We start from the raw sequence: 23,100 nt of genomic DNA, 5'->3' as shown, positions 1-23,100 counted from the left end.
CAGTTGTTGAGCGTCTGCCTTCAGCTCGGGGCGTGATCCCAGGTCCCTGGGATCCAGCCCTGCATCGGGCTCCATGCTCTCCTATGAGCCTGCTTCTTCCTCTCCCACTCCCCCTGCTTGTGTTCCCTCTCTCACTGCCTCTCTCTCTGTCAAATAAATAAATAAAATCTTAAAATAAAATAAAATAAAATGAAATAAAATAGTTATGAAAACGTTGTAACAGTGTCAATAAACCTATCTCAACCTTCTGAAATACCTTTTGTTAGGATTTATAATTTTCAAAGGGGAACTTTAAAGCCTTTATTTCATTTGTGCCTCACAAAAGTGCCATGAACGTTACCACAATAACTAAAAGAAAAAAAATACTGTGAAGGATGTGGGGTAGACATTTTTCTTTATCTTTCATAGATGAAAAAGTCTGAGCCTCACGGGCCTGCTGAGGTTAGTCGGAAGGAGTCAGGAGAATTCGGTTTTCTGACTTCTAGTCTGGCAGGCTCTTTACTACACATTGCTGCTTTATCTTTGAAATGTAAACGGATTCCAAATTCATTTGGTTTTTGTTTTAAGACAACACCTTGTGAAAGACCCAAGGTGGTTATTTTTACTGGTATAAAATCACTAACATAAAATTAGACTCATAATCGGCCTCATGGATTCTCTTTCCAAAGCAACAGTTAAAGTGGTTATCTCCCTTTTAAGAGGGCCAGTCTGTGTACTTAGCAAATCCACATAATTTATTCTAAGAGGTCTGAGGGGATTTTCATTTTCAGGTTTCTTTTACTCTGTAGCCTTTTAAGCTAGAAGACTAATCATTCTGTATTACGGTGAGCATCGAGTCAAGAATGGAAGTCTCTCATTGCTCACAGGCCCCAACCCTGACAAGTTAGTCGTATGGGTTTGGGGGTTATTGTTATTATAATTATTTTCTGGCAGGAGAATATTGCTTTCAACTATCACCATAGCTTAGTTAAATAATAGTTTAACTAGTTAAGAAGGCTCAAGAGAGCCCTTCCGAAAATCATCGTTAACTTTCATCTACTTGATTTTCTCTTTTCCTATGAAATTCTGCTAATTTAAATAAAAATAAAAACACCCATCAGGATCCAATGTGAAGCAACTAAACTTAATAAGAGATTAGTAGTCCCTCATGATGCCCTGCGCTTCTCTGGAGCCTTTAAATGCAATGTTGGCTTCCACCCACTTCCTCACTGCCCGTTGTCCTCTCCCTCCCCGGGAAGAAGCAGACAGTACTGACAGGCCTGGCTTGTGTGACCACATGCACAGATTGAATTATAAAGCTGGCTTTGAGTCATTAGCAAGTATAAAACAGAAGAAAACAAGTAGTGCTTTTCCATTCATGTGACCCACAGTGTCATAAACGCTGTTTGAACAGTGTGTTTGACACATCACATATCACAACGCAGATTCCCCACTCAATTTGGGGCCAGAGTGTTCTATTTCCACAGCTGCTCAGTCTCCATCCTTCGGGGCCCCCAGGCTGGCTGCTCCTTGCTGTCTAGGACCAGAGTTTGATTCACATTCTGTAAACCCCAAATCCCATGGCTAGTCAAGTTCTCCATTCCTCTTTTCTTTCTTCACACTAATATAATAGCTGCATGGTTTGGGAAATTTAATTCTTCAGAAGTTAGTAAAGTTGGAAATAAAACTAAAAATTCATGACGGATGGACACTGAAGAAAGGAAAAAATGGAGGGAAGAAGGAAGCAGGTCAATAAAGAAAGGGCTTAATTGGGTGTTACAGAAAATTTGCCTTACTACCACATGAAGAATAGAGAAAAACCCAATCCTTGCTCGTTAAACCTATCTGAACATGAATAGATTTGGCAGGTCACAAATGCATAACTGAAATGGGAAAAATGGAAAGGGTTTGCTAGCAAACAATATGCCTTAATCACTGCCTTTGTGTGAAATCTAGATGTGCTGAGCTGTGTTCACTGTGGAAATTAACCAACAAATAATCCTTATGCCAAAGTAATTAGATAACTAATGACATTTTTAAAATACGGTATCAACCCTTTGTTGAACAAAAAGCCACCAAAATCCCACCTGAGCCCTGAGACCAATTGTTAGGCTAATCCCCAGCCCTCAATGAATTTGTCATTGAATCTCTGTTAAAGGATCTGCATCAAGGGTTCTCAAAAAGAATCACAGATTACAGCTCTACTTATTTAATATGCAGATTCCCACCCCCTGCAAAGAAGCTTCTCATTCAACAAGTCGGGGTAGGTGAGAGAGGAGCCCCTCTCAGGGTTCTGATACAGGATATTGGTAGAAGAATGAGTGAAAAATCCTCCGAATGTGGTCCACCTCTGAACTTGTTGAAATGCAGGATCTTTGGACTGACCCAGACTTACAGGATCAGAATCTGCATTTTCCATCAAAAACTAATGATGTACTGCATGGAGACTAACGTTACATTAAAAAAAAAAAAAAAAAAAAAAGAATCTGCATTTTCCTAAGATTCCCTAGGTGCTTTGTATGCAAATTCAAGCCTGAGAAGTACCACTCCACAGTAAGGGTCACCATATTTTTTTCTGTAAAGGACCAGCTAGTAAATATTTTAGGCTTTGCAGGCCATGTGGTCTCTGTCACAACTACTCAGCTCTGCCACTGCACTGCAAAAGCAGCCAATAAAACAGGGGGCTGCAAATTATGGCCCATGGGCCAAATCTAGCCAGTTACCTGTTTTTACACAGCCTGCTAGCCAAGAATGGTCTTTACATTTTTAAGCGGTTGAAAAAAAAATCAAAAGAAGAATAACATTTTTTGACATGTGAAAATGATATGAAATTCAAATTTCAGTGTCTATAAATAAAATTTTAATCAGAACACAGCCAAGTTCATATGTTTACATAGTGCCTATGCTGCTATTATGTTACAATGACAGAGTTGAATAATTGTGACAGACACCATATGGCCTGCAAGCCTAATGTTTACTATCTGGCCCTTTACAGAAAAAAAGTTTGCCAACTCCAGCAATAAAACTTTATTTGTGGACACTGAAATTTGAATTCATATAATTTTCACATGTCACAAAACGCTATTTTTCTTTTGGTTTTTCTTCCCAACCATTTGAAAATGTGAAAGCCATTCTTAGTTCGTGGGATGTGCAAAAACAGGCAACATCTGAAACCACCCCTGTTCTGCAAAAGCTTCATGTGGAAACACAATCCAGGTTTCCTGAGAAGAACAAAACCTTCTCAAGCAAAGTTTCTGAAGCTCCAGTATGCCAATGGTAACCCCATTTCTCCTTAAATGAAGTCACCCCTTTGCTGGTCTCCGTTACATGGGTCGCGAGGACTTCCACATACCCAAACTCCAGGGGTGGACCCCTGATTTGGTTAAGCCAATCCTTTGATCATGATTTTGAGTTCAAGGCTCATGATCCCAAACCAGTTCCACTGTAAGGACGCTGCCTGGACTCATCTCTCTGTAGGTACTACTGAAGGAGAGAGTCCCTAGTGGGTGCAAAGGAGTCAAAATGTAGCCAGGAGATTTGCTGACAGCCATCTTGTGACCCCCCAGGAGAGAGCCCCACGTAAAAATAGCACTAACAGCAAGAAGCCAAAGATGAGAAATGGAGATTTCCTTTGAGCCTTGGATGGCACTCACCAGGAGCTAGAGCGAAACTATTTAAGTGGGTGGGGTAACAAATTGCTCTTACTGTTTAAACTAGAATGATAAGGATTTCCCATTGTTTGAAACAGAATCTTAACTGATGAGCACATTATTTCAACCCCCTCTCCTTAAAATTTTGTTTCAAATATTTGCATTCTATCTGGTCAGATTTGTAAATCTGTCCCACCCCCTCAAAAAAGAGCAAATCAATCCTGCAGGTCAGTCAACCTTAAAATTCAAAGATGACTATTGCGCAACCGAGGTAACAAGGAACTCCTCTGGGAGTCAAATCCTTGATGCCAAAGGCAGGACTCCCAGGTTTTCTTCCCTGCTCACGGCCAAACGAAGTCATGCCGTAGAATTCAGCTTCAGTTCTTAGAGAAGTTGTGCGTCTTCATGATGATCCCCCAAAAGCCCAATGTGTGTGGGCCACGACTCAGTGTGGTTGCATAAATCGGGAAACCAGTGATAGATAATGAGAAGGCTTTCCTACTCCTAAGGAGAGCTCCCGTCAAAGGGGTCAGTATTAATTCAAAGTCAGCCAACCTGGGTTCGAAGATAACGGCCAGCAAAGTGACTTTGGGCATGTCGCTTCCTGACTGAAGCTTCAATTTGCAATGCCCTCATCCATAAATGGGGAAAGAGGGGGATTTTAGTGACCCTGCTTGTCTTTTCAAACATTCTGAAATGTCTTGGTCCCTGTTGTGATAATCCAAACTGAAGACCTCACCTCCAGCTCTGTTCTCTCTGCCACGTGTTTGTGTGTGGTAGGGATGGCACTCACTGGTGGCTTTTCTCTCCCCAAGTTGCACAGAGTCAGTCATGTTTTTCCAGTATTCACCTTTGAAAGAAACAGCAGACATATCAGAACCGGAAGCCACCCTTTCTGATTAAGAGTGTGGTGGGAAATTATAAAAGTTGTAGGTTTCAATGAGAGGCTTTTTGGTTATTCACAGATGGCTTCTCAGAAGAGGTGAGAAGTCCTTGTTTCTCTTGTGGTCTGGTCAAATCTGAAGCTAGACGTGGCCAACAGGAAGACTGGGGTGCCATGAAGATAACCAGTTGTTCAGAAGCTTCTTGGGGTGCTTGGTTCAGAAGCATGGTCATCCCCCCCACCTCACCCTGATAGGCATCAGGGGCCCTGAGTCCAATCACTCTGAGTGGAGCCAAGAAAGACACAAAATTCTTAAGTGCTTTGGATTCAGGTAGACCTTGAACCACATGTTGCAAAAGATGTATTTTTTTCAAAATGTTTAAAATCAACAGTAGTTCTAATAAGCTCATATTTTTTTAACACTTCCAAATAATTTGGCTCATTGGATCATCACAAAAGCGCTGTGAGGTAGACAGTACTTATTATAAAATAAAATTTATGAACTTTATTTTACAATGAAATGATATACCTAAAAGCATCTACCACAGGCTTTGATACATTAGATCTCACTAAATGTTAGTTATATAATATAACAGTTATACAATGTAAGAAGCATGCAATCATTTAATAAAAGAGTAATGGTGGCTCGAAGAAGAAGGGACTGACAAGAAGTCATCCTGACTAGTAAAAGCCCCCAGGCCCCTACCAGGTATTGCAGCCTCTACCCATGGGTGCCTCCTTAAAAGCAGAGAACATCCTGAGGTTGGTTGGTTTGTTCGTTTTCCTCTAGACTCACTGAGTTGTCATCCCCTTTGAAGGGTTTTTGGAGTTGTAGCAGAGTAGAGACTAAAAGCCCTGGGAGAAAGGGACACAGGAGCCTTGGGAAAAGGCAGACAAGAATTCCAACCTATCACCACCTATCAGCAGTGTGATTGATAGTAAGTTACAAACCTCTTTGTGCCTTAGTTTCTTCATCTGTAAAATGGGGAGGATCAAATGAGATAGTACAGGTAAGGTACTTCGGATATTGCCAGGCACATATAAGCACTTGAAATAAGTTAATCATTATGAGCCATTTGTTTACATGCCAGAGGAAGAAAGTCAATCCAAAAGCGGGAGGAGGCTTTGGGGGAAGCAAGAGAGCTGGGGCCAACACTGGCTGAAGCTAAGCACAGTCCTTAAGGATCCGGCTGTGTGCCCAAGCACATCCCACTTAAGAACCATTCACAAACATTCACCCCCTGGAAGGTCACTTTAATAATTAGTCTTGCTTTGCTAATTACCCTTTACTGATTAGAAACTACCTCTGACAACACTGGGTTTGCTGCAAGTGCTAATTTTTTAGCAGCCATCCGAAAATAAGAGTGACTGATTTTGCTGTCTGCCTTTTATCTTAAATGGACAGTGTCAATAGGGCATTGTGGTGGGAATGCAGAGAGGAAACTCTGGAGGCTAGAAGACACTGTCCAGTGATTCACAGTCCCTTTCCCTGGCATTTCCAGCCTGATTTTCAGCTCTGAGTCTGCCACCCATGCCACCCATAATTATCCCTTAGGATCAGAAGACGGTTGCTTGTTTATAGGGAGATTTAGTGGAAGGAAGGAAGGAATGAAGGAAGGAAGGCAGGCAGGAAGGTAGGTAGACAGACTGTGGTTTGTAAAAAATTTTGCTAATAACAAATAACCTGTGCTTGAGGAGCCTACTCCGTGCTCAGCACTCTACATGCATCCTCTCATTTATGTGCACAACAGTGCAGCGGTGCAGGTGCCAGTACCTCTTCCATTTCACAGCTAAGACAAATGAGGCACAGAGAGATGAAACGCAATGTCCAAAGTTATATCCGTTGGCCAGTGACACAGGTGAAACTGGAACCCATCAGTCGTGAATAAAACGAGCAAGCCTGTAAGCAATCTTGGACTTCTTTGAAACATTCAAGCTCAGTCCCTCTCTTCCCCTCCTTTTTAATGAAACAAACAAACAAACAAACGGAGGCGGGGCTTTTTAAAAAGGCAGACACATTTCTAGTGTAATAGTAATCACACCATTTGTGCGTCCCAGGTCGCGCACAGAACACTTAAGATGTACCATCTTAGTAAATCTTGAGACAGTTCATCTTCACGACGACCTCGAGTTAAGTATCCTTCCGGACCCATTTTACAGATGAGAGACCGAGGTTTAGGGAAGTGCAGTGATTTGCCCCCATGTCACAGAGCTAGTGAGGGTCGAGTTGGGAGCTGGGAAATAAAAACTGTCAGCCTGACAAAGGACTGGCCAAGCCGCTGCCAGACCCCGCGCCTCGGCCTTACTCTGAGCGCCCCAGAAGCCCTGCAGCTGCGACCGGACAGGCACGATCTGGGGGCCCAGCCCCCACCCCGCCCTGCGCTAATGGGGGTAAAGCTCCGCCGGCGCCATCCTGCAAGCCGAGTCTGATAATAGCCCTGATTAAACGGCGGGGCAGCCAAGGGAAGGCCCCCGCCGCCGCCAGCGCCACCGTCACCGCGCCGACTAAGCGGGGACCGGCAGCGGCGGGGGCTCCAACTTGGACGTCTGTGTCCCAGCCCCGGGAACTGCGGCGGCTGGAGCCGAGGGCGCCGTCTCTGGCCTCAAGTCCTGGCTGGGAACCGGGTGTGTTGGAGGATGGCCTGAGCGCCGCGAGCGGAGAGAAGCGGGTCCGGGTCAGCTGTTCGCAGTGACCCGACAGCGTCGCCCCGGGAGGAGTCGTTAGGAGCTAGAGTCCGCTTCTAGACCCAAGCGGTGGAACTAAGTAGAACCAGGCATACAGCGCCGTTGTCCCCTGTCCTCTGGTCTGCCTTGGCCTCTCCTAGGTGGGAGGTCTGGGACTGATGACTGCCGCAAAGGCTGGGGTGGGTGGGAGGAAGAAAACCCGAAGATGCCGGACTCGAGAAGCCGGAGTGAGCCTCGCTAGCCCCTTGGGTAGGTGCGCCTGGGCGCTGCTCGATTGCGGAAAGTATCCGCTTCCTGCCATCGCATCACCTGGGGTCTCTGCTCCCCCTGCTCCTGGCACTGGGCGAACCTCGCTCTTCATACGTATGGAAATTAAAGGCTCAGAGCAATCCAGGTATCCCAGATCACACCGCAGGCAAATCACAAACCTGGCTTCGAACCTCCAAAACGTGGCAGTCTGCTTCCAAAAGTTGGGGGTATGTGGGCGGTAAGCCTGTACAGACTCCTGCCAAGCAGTGCGTGATCTCCCGGCCCGCCCCGCCTCCGTCTCTACCCCTGCCACCCCGCCCACCGCCACCCCGCCGCCAACTCTGCTGTCTCCGCGGAACCTACAGATTACTCGGTAATTACCCCCAGAAAAAGAAAATTACAAAGGCTGCCTGGTCCCGCGGTCCACGTGCGACACCGAAAGACCTTTACTTGGCCTGCCTTCCGCTTTGCGCGCCTTGAGGGTGGACCGTGGGCACGCCAGACACATCAGCCCACGTTTGGAGGAACGAAGTTCCCAGGCGCGTCAGGTGGAGAACAAAGACATGCACGTGTTTCCGGGCCCCGGGGCTGCTATTTACAAACAGACCAAGAAAATTGAGCCCTCTCCTCCGAACTGCCTCAGCTTCCAGAACAGGAAACCAACCAAGTTAGTGATAGAATTCGATATGGGGTGGAGGTGAAGATTGAGGAGAAATAGGGTCACACAGTCCGGGGTCGCCTCCTGCTCCATCATGAAACTATCGGTGTGCCCTTGAACAAGTGAGCTAGCCTTCCGAGACTCATTTTCTGCAACTTTAAAATGCCCATAATAATGCTACCCGACTGATATTATCAACGTTATATGTTTCTTGGGAAGCCTAGTGCAGCGCCTGGCACATATGAAGTACACAATAAAAGCTCTTTGTAATGCATTGAAAAACTAGCTTCCAGGACTTGAAATGTATGCAAAATGCCTTCAAACTACGTGAGTTAATGGGGGGGGGGGAATGCAGCGGATAGGCCTACTGTGGACCTCCAGCCTTTCTCGCACAGGCATTCACAGCAGGAAAGCTGAGTGTCTGAGCATCTGCAGGGACGCTTTCCTCCTGGCGATATATGGATTTCCCTTCCACCATAGAACAGAGACCCAGAGCCTCTAGAGACCCCACAGAGAAAGCTGTTTCTTACATTCTTTGAATGCAGGGTGGAAACTGGGGCTCTCGAACACACTTCTTGATCAACTTTAATCTGTATCATCCCTAAATCGAAATGGAGGCTTTTTCCAAGTTTCAGAGTTGGCCAGTAGTAATGCCTATGAAGTCCTTTGCCCTCACACCAATATTACACCATTTAATCTTCACAACAAACTCTCGATGTAGATGTTTCCATCAGTAACCACATTTCAGAGAGGTGGAAAAGGAGTCAGCACAGCTTGTTCCAAACCAGTGTTTCTGATGCCAGACCTCAACACTTTTCTTCTGCCAGGATTTTTATTAAAGTTGTTTATTCTGTTTTATTTTATTAACATTAAGCCATTATGCCTCTTCATTCTAGGAGCTCCGTGTTGAGGAGAATGTAATAAATATTCTTCATGTTGGTGCTTTTTTATACATCTCTAGCTGGGCTTTGAAAGCTGGGGGAACAGGGACGGTATGCAAATTGTCCAAGGCTAATCTCAGCCCACCAAGCCAGTGCCTGGTCCAGAATGAATGAATGCCCACAAATAGATTGGATTAGCTCTTTGTTCCTTGTTTCATCAAGTCTTTATTACAATTTCTATTTCTTGTGGTTTTTATATGCTTATTATTGGTGTCTCCCACCAGACTCTGAGTTGCATGAGGCAGGAATATTAGGGTTCTGATTACTGGTCAATTCCTGGAACCTAGCACAGTACCCAGCCCAGAGTAAGTACCAGGTAATATTGGACGACTGAATAAATATTCTGCATTCTTTATCATGTATTAGACGCATACATCTTTGCTCCCTTACATAATGCATGCTTCAAGTCTTCTGGCACATGGTCACATGGGGATAGGAACCCAGATCTTACTGGGTGTATTTTGCCCTCCACAAGGAATAAGAGGAGTTTCAATCGATGTTTTCTGGGGTGACTTGCAGTGGGAGGTAGTGGCAGAGACCTTGGAGGACTATTTCCTGCCTGTGTCTTCCCACATCCTGGTCTCCCAAACCTCCTGACAAAGACACAGATAGATTGCCACCGAACAGCGAGCTCTGGTTCCTGAAGAAGGAAGGCAGGATGTGCCCCAGGAATCACCAGAGGGAACAGGGAGCAGTTGGTTGTTGGAAGGTTGGATCATCTGAAATGCAGCAATTGCTTTAAGTTTAATTAGGTCACATCTTCAAAACTGATGCTACTTTGTGAGGGGAAGGGCGCTGGCAAGGCTCGCTCTTCTGTAGAAGTTGTCTCAATTAGTTTTGAGTTTGTCTTCAAACACCGAAGAAACCGAAGCTCAGGAAGCTCGCTGGGGCCACCTGCCTGGCTCTCCCCTCCAGGCCCATGAGTCTGCCCCGGCAGACGAGGACACCCGGCCAACAGGACCTTCATCCTGAAGCAGGGGACAGCCCTTTGTCCACACTTCCTCCTCCTAGTGGGAGTTTCCGCTTAACCAGTCCAGAGCGCACCATAATGGCTGGAGCGACGCTTTCCAAGCTAGAGATTTGCCTCGGAATGCCCGTTCTCCTTCTTAAATCAGGGTAATTTGGATCAGATTCTTAACCTCTTGACAGGGCTGGGAGTAAGGTGAAAGCCCCAAATTTAAGGGTCTACAAAAACCTCAGTAATCGAGAAACAATATTTTAATACAGCAATTTAAGACGTCAAAATTCATGCAAAAATTCATGATATACAACATATCTTAGCTTTAAATAGAGACAGGATCTGTCAGCAGCCCGGCGGTTGGGCGCGGAAAGACCGCGACCGCCTCGGAGGAGCATTGGCGGAGGAAGGCGGGAGCATTCGGGGAGGAGGAGAAAAGAAGGTGAAGGGGAGGGGGAGAGTGGGTCTGGATTCCTCGCCCCCGCGGCGTCAGGACTAATCTTTCTGCGCTGGTCTTAGGATCAGATGAGAGTTTTGCACCCAACTCCAGTGCACGGGTTCTTCTCTGGTCAGGGGAAGGGCGGGGGCGGGGGCGCTGAGGGCTCACCCCTGCAGTTGCGAGCTTATGGGGGACGAGGATCCGGAGGGTCGAGGCCCTGAGGGAGCATCCTGTGAGGAATATCTGAGGCCCCACGCCTGACCTCTGGCCCCAGGCTGGGGAGGGTGGGGGGAGCCGCTTGGTGAAAACCCGGGTTGGGGGAGGCCCGGGGTGGTAAAGAGCGGCGGGCACCCACAGCGGCAGGCCTCCGCAAGCCGGGTGCGGCGGGGTAACGTCGCAGTACCACGGGCCGCAAAGGATTTCCTTTCACCACCTGAGAACACGGGCCCTAAAGATGGGCACGTCCTTCCCCGGATGCACAAGACAGCCCTTTCCTGGGTCCCGCTGGCGGGAGCGAGTGTGAAGTCCCGAACCAAAAGCGCGCACACGCACACCACCTGGGACCAAACAGATGACAACCTCCGGTCGCACCCCTTGAGGAGCTGATCTTTGCCTTGCCCTTAAAGCCTGAGGTGGGCGAGGGCGCCTCGAGCACCAGGCCTGGGGGCCTCCGGCGTGGGCCCGAAGGCCTGGCCTCTCCAGGCCCGTTCTTGGGGCCTGGGTTGGAGGGGCGCTTCAAAGGGGACCATTTGGGTTCAAGAAAACTTAACCCCGCCAGCGTGTGCGTCTGAGCCAAGGCCCGGACTTCTCCAGGAAAGGCTAGGACTCGCAGCCCTCCAGCCAAGCGGTCGAAATCCGAAGCCTCGCCGCGCGCTCCCTCTCGGGCGCGGGGACGCGCGCCCCTCTCCCCGGGGACGTGCTGCGGCGGCCTCCCGGGGCTGCGGTCGCGCTCCCCACGCTGCTTCGGGACTTTTTCTGTTCCGCAAACCGAACTGAGGAATCCAAAGGCACCATTACTGTCGCTTTTAACGCATTTACCAGAAAGAGAGGAAAGGAGGATGGGGACCGGATCTCGGCCCAAGTTCGCGAGTAGCTGCCCGTGTGCCCAGAAACAGGTCTCTTTTCTCACCTTCTCTCCTTCTGTCACCCTCGGGTGCACTGCGGCCCTCTAGGTCTGGCACCCGGTCCCGCCGCGCTGGCGCAGCTCTCGCTCCTGGTGTTGGCCGCGGGTGAGCGAAATCAGCAGCGGACGGGTCCCAGCCGCTGTCGGCGGAGGGTTCTGCGTTAGCATTCGTTAAGCGAGGGATCTTTGGCCAAAAGCGGGAAACCAATTACTTCCTGGGCTGTTCTCTGGGACCACTAACTTCTGAGTTCCGGAGACTACAAATGGGAATTTGAAAGTGTGGAATGTATAGGGAGACAACTTCCAGTCCTCCGAACTCCGTATAACCAAACTCAGACGTATAACCAAAAAGTTTAATTCTTAGGCTCCAAAGTCTAACGCGATGTAAGGAAGGGCTCCTTATCACCATGTGACTCCACTCCTCTGCGCACATTCCAAAACTGTCTATACAGTTAACTCGACAAGCGTGTGCGAGAAATACATCTCTACGATCTCGAAGCTGCAGTTCAAAATTTAAATATAATAAAATTCTGTACTTATGTTTTACTTACATTGGTGTTAAGGTTAGTTATGGCTTAGGGGCTTTACACACGTTATCTCATGAATCCACAGAGCCATCTTCCAGGGAGGAATAAATTATTGGCCCTATTTAATGTAGATGGTGAAACTGAGGCTTTGAGAGGTTTAGATAACCTACACAAAGTCTTAGGGCTAAAGCGGTCTAAAGTCAAGATTCAAACCCTTCTCCAAGTCCGGTTGCACGTTCCCGCATCCGAAAGCAGCCCCCGCCCGCCTGTCCTCAGCCTGAACAGGGCCTGGAGGGAAGTGTTAATGTGATTGCTTTGTTCCAACCCCCGTGGTGGCTTTACCTGTTGACCCGCGCTAACACTGAGGTTTTGAACTTCAGCGCTCCCAGCTTCGGGATGGCTTCGAATCACGCTTTGACAGCATCTCTCTGCCAAGCACCGGTTTCCCGTTTTTATACCATCATATTGATTTGCAAAGGCAATAAATCTAAGAGAAGGGACGGTATGCCCCCCCCATAATTATGTTGTCGTATACATTTTATTGCCACGGTTTCAACACCAACAAGATGCATAGCTTGTTAGGGGTCCCCAAACGGCTCACCTCTAGAGCCCAGATTTGTTTAAAGTGGCCTTTTCCATTCCTCTGGTCTGCCTCCTGCCTCCGCGCGTTCATTTAACTTTTTGTGCTTCCTGTTTTACCTTTAATACGATGAATAGTCGGAGTTCCTGCCCACAAGAGACTCAGAACCGGGCTACCGCGGTGACAATTGGAAAAGGAAGTGGAGGCTGATTGGGGGCAACTCGGCTTGCCCCTCGCTGGGCCAATTTTTCCAAAAATGACCCTGTCATGAAATTATTCAAATTCCATTCTAAACTATTAGGATAATTATGAAAAGAAACGATGTTTCCTCTGTGTAGAAATGTAATGGCAAGTTTATAAAAATTGAGGTATAATTCTGTAAGTTTTTGAAAACTAAAACCAGCAAAAAGATCTTCATCATTTGAAGCATATTTTAAGCTCTAGACTAACCATGACATCACCCTCACTCTGATATAAAGTTAAAAACAAACAAAAAACTCTCTTGTCAGAAATCTCCCTTTCTGAGACGGGAAAGGAACCAGTATGTGCCTTACATTCAAGAGGGAAATGTCACTGTTGCATTGAGATGGGGTATGTGTTGGGGCGGCGACGTGATCTTCAACAACAACGGAGGGTCTGAGTTGTCCAAAAACAGCAAAGAGTAAGGGCTCAAGAATGGAAACTGATCCTTAGGCACACCCAGTTGGCTTAGCCTCTGTTTTTCCTGAGGTTTAATCTGAGAGCCCTCTGCTCTCAGCCGGAGTTAGCTCTAATACCGCAGCCCAGGCACAACTGCAGGGCCAGGGTGTGACCAAGACGGTGGCCTGGAGTGCCCGGTCTGGTGCTGGGGTCTGCCTCTAGCTGGCTGGGCCGATTGGAGAGGAGACGTGCCCCTGCCAAGCCGTACCTGGTGTTTCCCTCTCAAAAGCAAATGGAGATAGGCTACAGGACAGTGTAAACCCCTTCCAGCAATAAAGCCTATGATTTTACGAATTTCCCCAAATATATGCACATCTGCACTTTGTACCTGGAGACTGACAGCAGAATGTGTTTGTTAGTCACCTGCATGCAGCACCTTGTTAGAAACCATTGAACGCATTGGCAAGAGTGGTTTAAATCACGATTCTCCCGGATGTCATCATTTCACTTTCATAAAAGTTCTCAACTTTTGACTTTTTAGCTTTTTTCCCGTAAGTTTATTTCAGGAGGCTGGTGCAGCAGGGTTGCAGGGAAGGGAGAATAGGGCTGGTGGGAAATGGAAGCTGTCTTCTTTTTCTTTTAAATTTTAAGACCCACCAAGAGGCTCCTAATCGCCAGACCGACTGGTTGGAAAGGAGCGCAAATATTTACATGTACAACTTGAGTGTGTGTGTCAGCCTGAGTTTACACGGCTCCGAGTGAAGCGGATTACCCTGCGAATTCGGAGAATTTGAGTTATTCAAGCTGAACAGGGCCAACAGGACGACCCCCATAAGGCCGTGGGAAGTCCTGGTCGCAGCCCAGTTTAAGGAGGCTGAAGAGTCCACGTCTACCGAGCTCAGGCGCTGTAAATCTCGCTCTCTTCCACTGCGCGTCGCGTGGTCCCCGCAGGGTGCCGCGACTCCGGCACCGCGCCCGCCCCAAGCCTTCCCTTCGTGGAGGCCCCACTCTCCGGAGTCCCTTTCAGGAACAGGAACCCAGGGTAAGTGGCGCACTGGTGTGCAGCAGAAGCCGTGGTTCTGAAAGCAGCATCCTTTGCCAAACGCTCGCAGCCCTCCCTTAGCATATCCTTCGCAGGGCTGTGTCTCTCCAGTACGCCTGCCAAGCAGACAGATTTTGGAGCCCAACGAGTGAGGGGACCAGCCCTGGGAGCTGTCCCGCGAATAGGATCAGGCCCGTTAGGTACTGGGTCTGTGGCGCCGGTTTCCACTCTACTTAGAGCTTCCCAATTTTCTTTTGGAACTTTGAGCACTGGGAAGAAAAAGAATGGAAGAAGCAGGAACTCCCTCAGGCTACCCCTGGTCTAGATTCCCGCACCGGGCCACTCCCAGAATCCCGCTTCCTAGCCGCTTCAAAAATACCCGCTCCCGACCGCACGCACGTCCTTCCGCCCCGGGACTTGGAGACCAGGCTAGGGGCATCTGCGGCAGCGTGGTGGTGACACTTTTTCCGAACGGGCGCCAGGTTCGCGGCCAGTAGCGGCGCGAGGCGGTGCGGGAACCGCGCCCGGGACGCGCCCTCCCTGCCCAGCCCGCGGCCCCGCCCCCGGCGGCGGAATCAGGAAGCGGTGACGTGGAGAGGCGCTGACTGGCTGCGGGCCGCCGGGATAGCTGCCGCCAGCAAATTAAGGCGCAGGGCTGGGAGCGCCCGGGCGCAGTGTCCTCCGCGCCGCGCCGTGCTCCGCACGCCTGCGCTCGCGCTCCTTGGCGTCCGCTCCCTCGCAGCGGCGCTCCGCCGGTCGTCACCTTCTTGCAGCTTGGGCTGCTCCGGCTGTTCCCAGCGAGTGGAGGGAGGAAGGACGCAGAGGCGGTGCGGCAAGACCCCTGGGCTTTGCGCGTCCGATGCTCGTCTCCACCTTCCGGCGGCGCAGCCCGAGGTCCTGCGGAGCGCCCCAGTGTTCGCGCACCCGGTTGAGCCCGCTACTGGTCCCCTCCTGTCCTCTCCGGCTGGTTCGAAGTCTCTGGGGCTGGAGGGCTTTGCGGTGAGGGACAGAGGCCAGTGTGGAGCTCTTGGGAGGTTGGGGCTGACTCATCTGGAGTTCCCGACTCCGCTGAGATTGCACTTGGAAACTTTGCGCTGTGTGTCGGTTTTTGTCTCCCTTGGGGAAGCTGGACGGCAGTTCGGCAGGCCCAGTCCGTGGCCAGGACCGCGCGCTGGGGGCCATGGAGTTCACGGCGTCGCCCAAGCCACAGCTGTCCTCCCGGGCCAACGCCTTCTCCATCGCCGCGCTCATGTCGAGCGGCGGCTCCAAAGAGAAGGAGGCCACCGAGAACACCATCAAACCTCTGGGTAAGTCCGGCTGCCTGGTTGTCAGCCGTGGGCAGGGGCGGGGCTGCTCCTCCTCTGTCTGTCCCTCGGTCCCCTGCCTGCGGGAGGCTCGCGAGGGTGGCCTTTCCCTGCTCGAGGCAGCTTCTGATCCTAGGCCAGGGGCCCGACGCTAGGGGTGGGGGATTCTTTCCTTTTCCTCCCAAATTTTCTTTAGGGGCTTCACGGACAGCGGATTTCGCGTCTCCTCTATGCGCTAGCCACTTTCCTTACCCATTCCTCTAGAATCCCCGTCTCAAGTTGTACGTAGGAGAGTGTGTGCAACTTTGTTGGGATAAAAACAGTCAGGGATAAATAATTATTAACCCCTTTTAAGACTCAACAGAATTTACCATACGTGTAACACCTGCGTCTGCATTTGATACCAAGGAGACTAACCGATTCACAAGAAACTAGTTGAATTTTGTTTTTCCTCTGACTTCAACAGATTAAACAGAATCAGCTCCTTAAAGACACTGTCAAGTGCTGTAGAAAAAGCCATTTCTCCCCACATGAACCATTTTCTTCACAGAAGCTCCAGACTTATCAGTGAGACATCGTTTTATAGCTGCCATCATTTTCAGTGGAGGTTGGCAAAAACATTAGCCAGTAACCATTTTCCAAATTCCTCAACTTTTAGCTATACTGTTTATTTAACAACCTTTACCATTTATAGAAGACACTAGGCTCAGAGTAAAGGGAAAATAAGGATTATGTTCCCCGAGCACAAGTGAACTGTGTGGGAAAGAAACTGCTGGACTTGAGTGTTTCAAAGTCCCTTTATAATTGACAGAGAAAGAGGTGTTATCATCACCTCTTGGGTCCTGGGGAAATAATTGTTCCACATCCTGATCATCTGATGCCCTAAAATGGTGAGAAACATCAAATAGCAAACTTAGGGTAATATTTCTTTTTTAACTCTCCCCAGTGTTTTCTTTCTTTCTCCCTGTCCTTTCTAATACTTGTAACATCTCACATCTGAAACAACAATCCTAGTATGAAAGACAAAGTGTTAGAGATGAAAAATAAGAGGGCCAGGCAGAGAGGAAAGAAAGAGCTAAAATCCAAGCTTTGAGCCAAGGAAAAGGAAACCAGAAGATCTCCAGAAAATATAATGTCAAAAATTCTCCCCTCTAAGGTTTTCACTCCCTTACCCTGGTTCTTCCCACCTGCCCTCCTGCCGAAATCTAAGCCTGCCAAGAAAATATGGAAACAACCAATGAAAGCCTAACTCTTTACAGAAATATTAACCATCAATTTCACAGTTATATTTGTGAGACTGCCCGACATTACCCACTCCCATTTAGAGGGCCTCTGAATTCTTTATAAACACCGCCATCACAGTTTGGTAGCTAGCAGGAAAAGAGCACTTGGGGTTAAAATTCCTGTCAGAATTACAGACAGCAGACTGGGAAACTTGCCATTTTCACCTCATTTCAGTATTGCTTTCTTTTCTGTTTCTTTTCCTGAGAATATTCACCTTCTATCTAAATTCTAAACTATAAAGCCATCCCCTCTCCCCCACCGCAAACACACACAGTCTGTAAAATGAGCATCCCTCCCCTGGGCTTTTCGAGACAGGCTCTGTAAGAACCAGAAGGCATTTTCGTCCTTTCCACAGGCCAGTGCAACAGAGCACAATAAGCCGAGGACTCCTGCAAGAGAAACACCTAGAGGTTCTGTTACAGAGCGAATGTGGTACTTTGGAACATGAGAGAGATGTTGAAGCAGCTGTGGGGTGGGGACTTGAAAATGTCTCATGCTTGCCCATTTAAACACACTGAATCTATTTAGAAGAACTGCCTTAGACCACTAGAACATTTCTTTAAAAAAATTTTTTTTAATTGAGATACAGTCGACATGTAACATTGTGTTAGATCAATTCTGTATCATTTTCTTCCTCCTCTACTTTCCAGCTCTGACGGTCATTAGTCTGGGGCTTAGGTACTTTGCCTGTTTCAGTTGTCAGAAAATAAGAAAATTTCTGAGGCTACTTGTTGATTCCTTATAAAGACATTGTATGAATGTGTTTCTGAAAATATTCATTGCAAATAAGATTGTGCCATGGCATACTTCTCTTTCTTGGAATTTGAAAATATAAGGCTGAGATAATTAATTGGGTTATCCTTAATTTAAATGAGTTGGATTATTATTGTAAGAGAAGAAAACGTAAAAAAAAAATTCCGTTTCCTGCTTGCCTGCCCCCAAGTCAAGGAGAAATATGGGAAATAAAATATGTTATATGATGTACAGCATATATATGTATATACCTACATTTAGAACTTGTTTCAATTCCTTGAGGGCACTCAGAACAGAATTGTTTAGAGATCAGTTTCACATTGCGGATTCAAGTAGTTTCTTTTTTAAGGGATGCAAGATAATTGGGACAATTACAAAAGTCCCCCTGTATTCCATCAAAGTGACTGGTGTAGTCCTAGGCCCTTATCAGCTGTGGAGGAGAATGTTTGGTTCAGAGGCAGTGGTATTCCAGCCTGATGGTGGATGGCGTTCTTCCTACTTTAATACTCTGCTAACCTGGAATTGGGGTTGTTTTCCTTACTTCCAGGACCTTTTTGAGAGAAAAATACACACACTGCCCTCAAGCAATTGTTTCCTGCTAGTTCCCAAAATGGCCTGGGGAGCTCACTTCTGTGATATGTTAGAGCCTTTCATAAGATCTCAGGCTGGGAGGGATATTGTAGAAATGCCGTCATATCGACCAAGTCTAGAAAACGGAGAGCCAGGCAGAGAAGTGAAGTAACTTAATTTTTTTGTTTCAACCACATCTGCACTTTTCTCCACTTCCCCTCCTCCACTTCCCCTCCACTTTTCAGTTTTTTCTTATGGAGAGAAGGCTCAGGACGGAAGGGAAAGTTTCTGTCAAAGTAAGGAAGGTCCTGATCTCTTCATTCCCTTGGTCTCCCTGGAGAAAAGTCTCTCCTGGTGGTCAGGAAGGACTGGCACCGGATCCTACAAGCGGCAAAGTCTAGAACGTGAGAGGGATGACAACAGGAATAGTTACTTTTCATCTTTATGACCACCTCCTTTCCCTTTATCCACTCCTTACATTTTTAGTCCCCAAAGTGGCTTTCATAATAGTAGTAATAAGCTATTAGTTCTAGAACTCACTGGGTTCAGTAAACTATATATATATATTATTGATGGGTTATCACTGCCTTCCTGGAGTTTCTGAACTTAACTTTTCCAAAGTCCAGTCCAGAACCTATTTTAGTTGCGTTGTTCCCCATCCTGTATCTTTGCTTGACAGCGTCAGCTGTCATCCTCCATTCTCTTTGCCTGCAGAACAATTTGTTGAGAAGTCATCGTGTGCCCAGCCCCTGGGCGAACTGACCAGCCTGGATGCTCACGGGGAGTTTGGTGGTGGGGGCAGCAGCAGCAGCCCAGCCTCCTCCTCTCTGTGTACTGAGCCGCTGATCCCCACCACCCCCATCATCCCCAGTGAGGAAATGGCCAAAATTGCCTGCAGCCTGGAGACCAAGGAGCTCTGGGACAAATTCCACGAGCTGGGGACAGAGATGATCATCACCAAGTCGGGCAGGTAGCGGGGGCCTTGCTGTGTGAAGGGTGGGGTGGTGAGAATGGTGCCCTGGGTGGCCCAGGGTGTTGCCAGGCACTGGCTGAAACCCCACGAATCCACAGCACTGAGAGGAAGCTTCGTTTAATGAGGGCTTCTTTCCACTGGCTTGCTTTTGGAAGGAACTGCTGAAGCAGATTGTCTGAGCATCTGCTTTCTCCGAATCTGTCCATGAAAAACCCCACCTCGGCCTTGATGAAAGGGGTTCAGGGACCAGTGATCTTGGGACGCTGCAGTCTGAGAGGGCTTTGGTCTTCGGGGCTGGCTTCTGGATGGAAGCGGGAACTCATGCTGGGAGTGCAGGGCGGGCTGCTGGCTGCTTGGAGCGAGGCCGGTAGCTCCTTCCCTTTATTGGCCTCAATTTGCAAAAGCCGCCAGTTCTCATTAAAAACTGAAATTAAAACCGGTGCAGGATGAAATTTGAAATGACCACACTTTGTGTAGGATGGAGTGCTGGTGCTACGGGCTCCCCGTTGCTGTAGCTGGGCAGGCAGGGGGTGGGGCAGAAGCCCCGGGGTGCAGGCGGCTCCCCAGTCCTGGGGCAGAGACTCTAAAGGTTGGTGGCAGATGGCAGCCCTTGTCACCCCAGCTCTCTGGACTCTGGGAAATACCTGCAGGGTCTCCAGAAACCCGACCCCACCCTAGATTTCTGTGGCTGGGGCGAGTTTTCTCTCCGCAACCCTAGGAGACTGGGCGACTCGGTCCGCTGCAGAAACTTTGGTCTGGGAGCCTAACAGGCTTGATAATAGAAGATAGGATTTTCCCTAATCGCAGACCTTTGGGTATTAGAAAACAAAACAAAACTTTTCACCTAGCAATGAGGACTCCTGCAAAGGTGATACCTAAAATTATCTATGCTTGAGAGAAGGAAGGTCTCCGAATTCACATCTTGGTGGAAACACAAAAGGATTTGGGGGCCAGGTAGGACCTCCCTCTTTAATTCGGTGGGCTCCTTCGGCAGTATGAGCTCTGGCCGATTCTCTTTGTTTCCCTGTGTTAGGAGGATGTTTCCCACCATCCGAGTGTCATTTTCGGGCGTGGATCCTGAGGCCAAGTACATAGTCCTGATGGACATCGTCCCCGTGGACAACAAGAGGTACCGCTACGCCTACCACCGGTCCTCCTGGCTGGTGGCTGGCAAGGCAGACCCGCCGCTGCCAGCCAGGTTTGTGCCTCCAGATTTTTGGGCAGAGCAAAATGCGTCTTAACCCGGAGAGCAGAATGTCTCTGGCTGGTTGCATTTCAAGCAGATGTGTTTTCACAGTGGTGTGCTCTGGTAGAAAGCATTCCAAGTGCAGAGGCTCCAGGATTGACTCTGCAAACTATCTGAGAAAGGCAGAGTTTGCAGGCACAGAATGTTGTCTTTAATTTTATCTTTCTCATAATTCATTTCCACACTTTCCTAATTTCAGTTAGAATATTCCTTAGAAATCCGGACCCATTTCATAGGGCACCCATCATTTCTAGTTGGTTACTTAATACCACACTGAATACACCTAACGCTGAAGCGGTTGCCCTAAAAATCCTTTTTAGAAGAGTGCATTTCAGTAAAGTGGTTGCTTATAGTAAATATTTTTAAATCATATGGTTATATCTGTACACAATAAAGGTCATTTTGGTGGAATGTGGTTGTTTTTGACCAAAGGACTCAGACATTTTAAGTAGGAAGAGCTCTTTTTTCCCCCTTCTCCATAGTCACTTCAGTAGATGGATGTAATTCAACATCAGGTTAATAGTCTTTTACAGGAAACATTACTCAGTATGTTAGGGCTCATATACGTTTATTTTTGTGCAATTCATTGGTAATAATGTCTTTCAAAAAGGAGAACCCTGTTTAAAAAAATCACATGCTGTTTTTTATTGTGGCTGCTTTCCCCAAATGAGCCTTCTAGGGGAAAAAAAGAGCGTGTATTAGTTTATGCAAAAAGTAGCAGCTGAAGTTATAGGAACCTAACTGCATACTTTAATACAAACAAAGGGTATTAGCAGCCTTTACATTTAGGGTTCTAAAACCAAGACTTACTGTTTTTAAGTTGTTTTATGACTATCTAAGTTTTGTAATTGGCTGGAAATTCATTACCAGAATGAAGAATTTATTTACATGTACAGATTGAGGAACTTTGAAGTTATGGCTGGTTCTTTGTAAGTATTGAGTGTGGAGTTTTAGTCAAGACACAGAACCAACACAGACAATTTACACATACTAGTTCAGATGGAATATTAAGCTTACTTAGTCGTTAATCACATTACTGAGCTTACGGTCTGCTAAATACACTGGAGAAGAGATTAAAAGAAGCCTCTCAAGAGTTTTCCATTCCCACAACAGACTAGGAAGGACATCTTCCCAACCCTTACAAATCAGTATATTAAATAACAACAGGGCTAAGAACTTCTTAAAAAAAAAATGTTATACCCATTTTTTTAAAATTGAGCAAGATTCACCAGTTTATAGTAGTTTATAATTAGTATTCTTTACTATTTATTGTTAAAGAGCTGATTCACATTACTCTCAAGCTTCCTTCCAAACTTTCCAAAATCTTTTTAGATGAGAGAAAGAAAGAAGAGAGACAAGTATTTTAGCAGATTCCTAACCGTTTTTATAAGCAAATCCTCTCCCCCTCCCCCAAAGTCTTTCCTTTAAGAAGTTAATCGCTCTTATTTAGCATATGTTTTCTTCCTATCAGAAGGTATGGGGAACTGGTGCAGGCCAGCAGGACTTTGGAAATATGACATGCCTTGTTTATGTTACTGATCTGTTCTGGTTGGAGAAGGAAAGCACGTACCAATACACTATCTTAACTGAAGCATGTTTAAGCTATTGCTGGAATTTTAAGTCCTGCGGGACTTGAGAGAGGAGGGGCTTCCTGTATGCTTTTTCATTCATCTTACTTCAGTTTATTTATATTGATATTAGATAAAAATGTTTAGTGTGTTACAGGATAGAAATACGCTAGATAATTTAAGCAAATATTCTTTATTATCATTATTAAAAAATAGCACTATATTTCATAGCTCCATAAGGGAAAGGTGAGGAATACGGGAGGTGATTTTTTTTTTTTAAGATTTTATTTATTTGAGAGAGAGAGGCAGAGATAGCAAGAGAGAGCAGGAGCTGGGAGGAGAGGGTTCAGAAGCAGGCTCCCTGCTGAGCAGGGAGCCAATGAGGCTTGAGCCCAATCTTGACCTGAGCAGAAGGCAGATGCTTAACCAACTGAGCCACCCAGGTCCCCCAGAGGTGATCGTTTTTGTATTGATGTGGTTCTTGTTGCAACATTTTATTTCAGACGAAAGTTGTTCCTAATCAGAAGAAATAATACTTGACGATATCATTTGACCTCAACAACGGGCAAGACATTATCTAAAATAATGTTGTGTTTTCATATAGGACATTTCGTTGTCTTTAAAGTAACTGAGAATTTATTAATGTGATTACACATGCTGAGTTGATAAAGAGGGAACATTTCATGAGTTTCTAGGAGTTTAAATATTTTTGGAAACTTTTTTGGCGGAGTAGGTAGGATGTAAAACCATTGCACGTGTGAAGTTCTGGTCTTGGAGGGGTGTACTTGAAATGGCACTATGGTTGTGTCTTCAAGGAATACTTCAATTGAAAGGCATTCTCGAGCACTCCTCCAAAACAAACAGGAAGACAAACACACACCTAAAGCCTTTACAGTTCTATGGGTCTAGTAAGACTTTCTAGTGCCTTTTCTGTGCTTTGCTTCTGGCGGGCTTTAGCACATCAGCATGGGCACCTTGTTCTTAGTCCTCTTTGTGACAAAGCATGACACAGACTTCCTGGGTTTTTTTCCATAAGTATTGCAGAAAAA

At 47.1% G+C, this 23,100-nt stretch overlaps 1 protein-coding gene across 2 annotated transcripts in view; it reads left to right on the top strand.

The window, feature by feature from the left end:
* The first annotated feature begins 14,974 nt into the window (after positions 1-14,974).
* TBX20 (T-box transcription factor 20) overlaps positions 14,975-23,100 on the top strand; it is a 55,245-nt gene continuing 47,119 nt past the window's right edge. The window contains exons 1-3 of one of the 2 annotated variants that reach the window (XM_026509119.4): positions 14,975-15,660; positions 18,979-19,234; positions 20,271-20,435. In XM_026509119.4, coding sequence (XP_026364904.2) covers positions 15,534-15,660; positions 18,979-19,234; positions 20,271-20,435 — 548 coding nt within the window. In that variant the 5' untranslated portion in view covers positions 14,975-15,533. The remainder of the gene's footprint in view (positions 15,661-18,978; positions 19,235-20,270; positions 20,436-23,100) is intronic. The other variant, XM_057304354.1, reaches the window with a different exon arrangement.

Source organism: Ursus arctos, unplaced genomic scaffold (assembly GCF_023065955.2).
Source record: "Ursus arctos isolate Adak ecotype North America unplaced genomic scaffold, UrsArc2.0 scaffold_3, whole genome shotgun sequence".
In the NCBI taxonomy this organism is placed as follows: domain Eukaryota; kingdom Metazoa; phylum Chordata; class Mammalia; order Carnivora; family Ursidae; genus Ursus; species Ursus arctos.
Note: the sequence above shows the minus strand (reverse complement) of the source record. Positions and strands in the feature narration are given on the sequence as shown.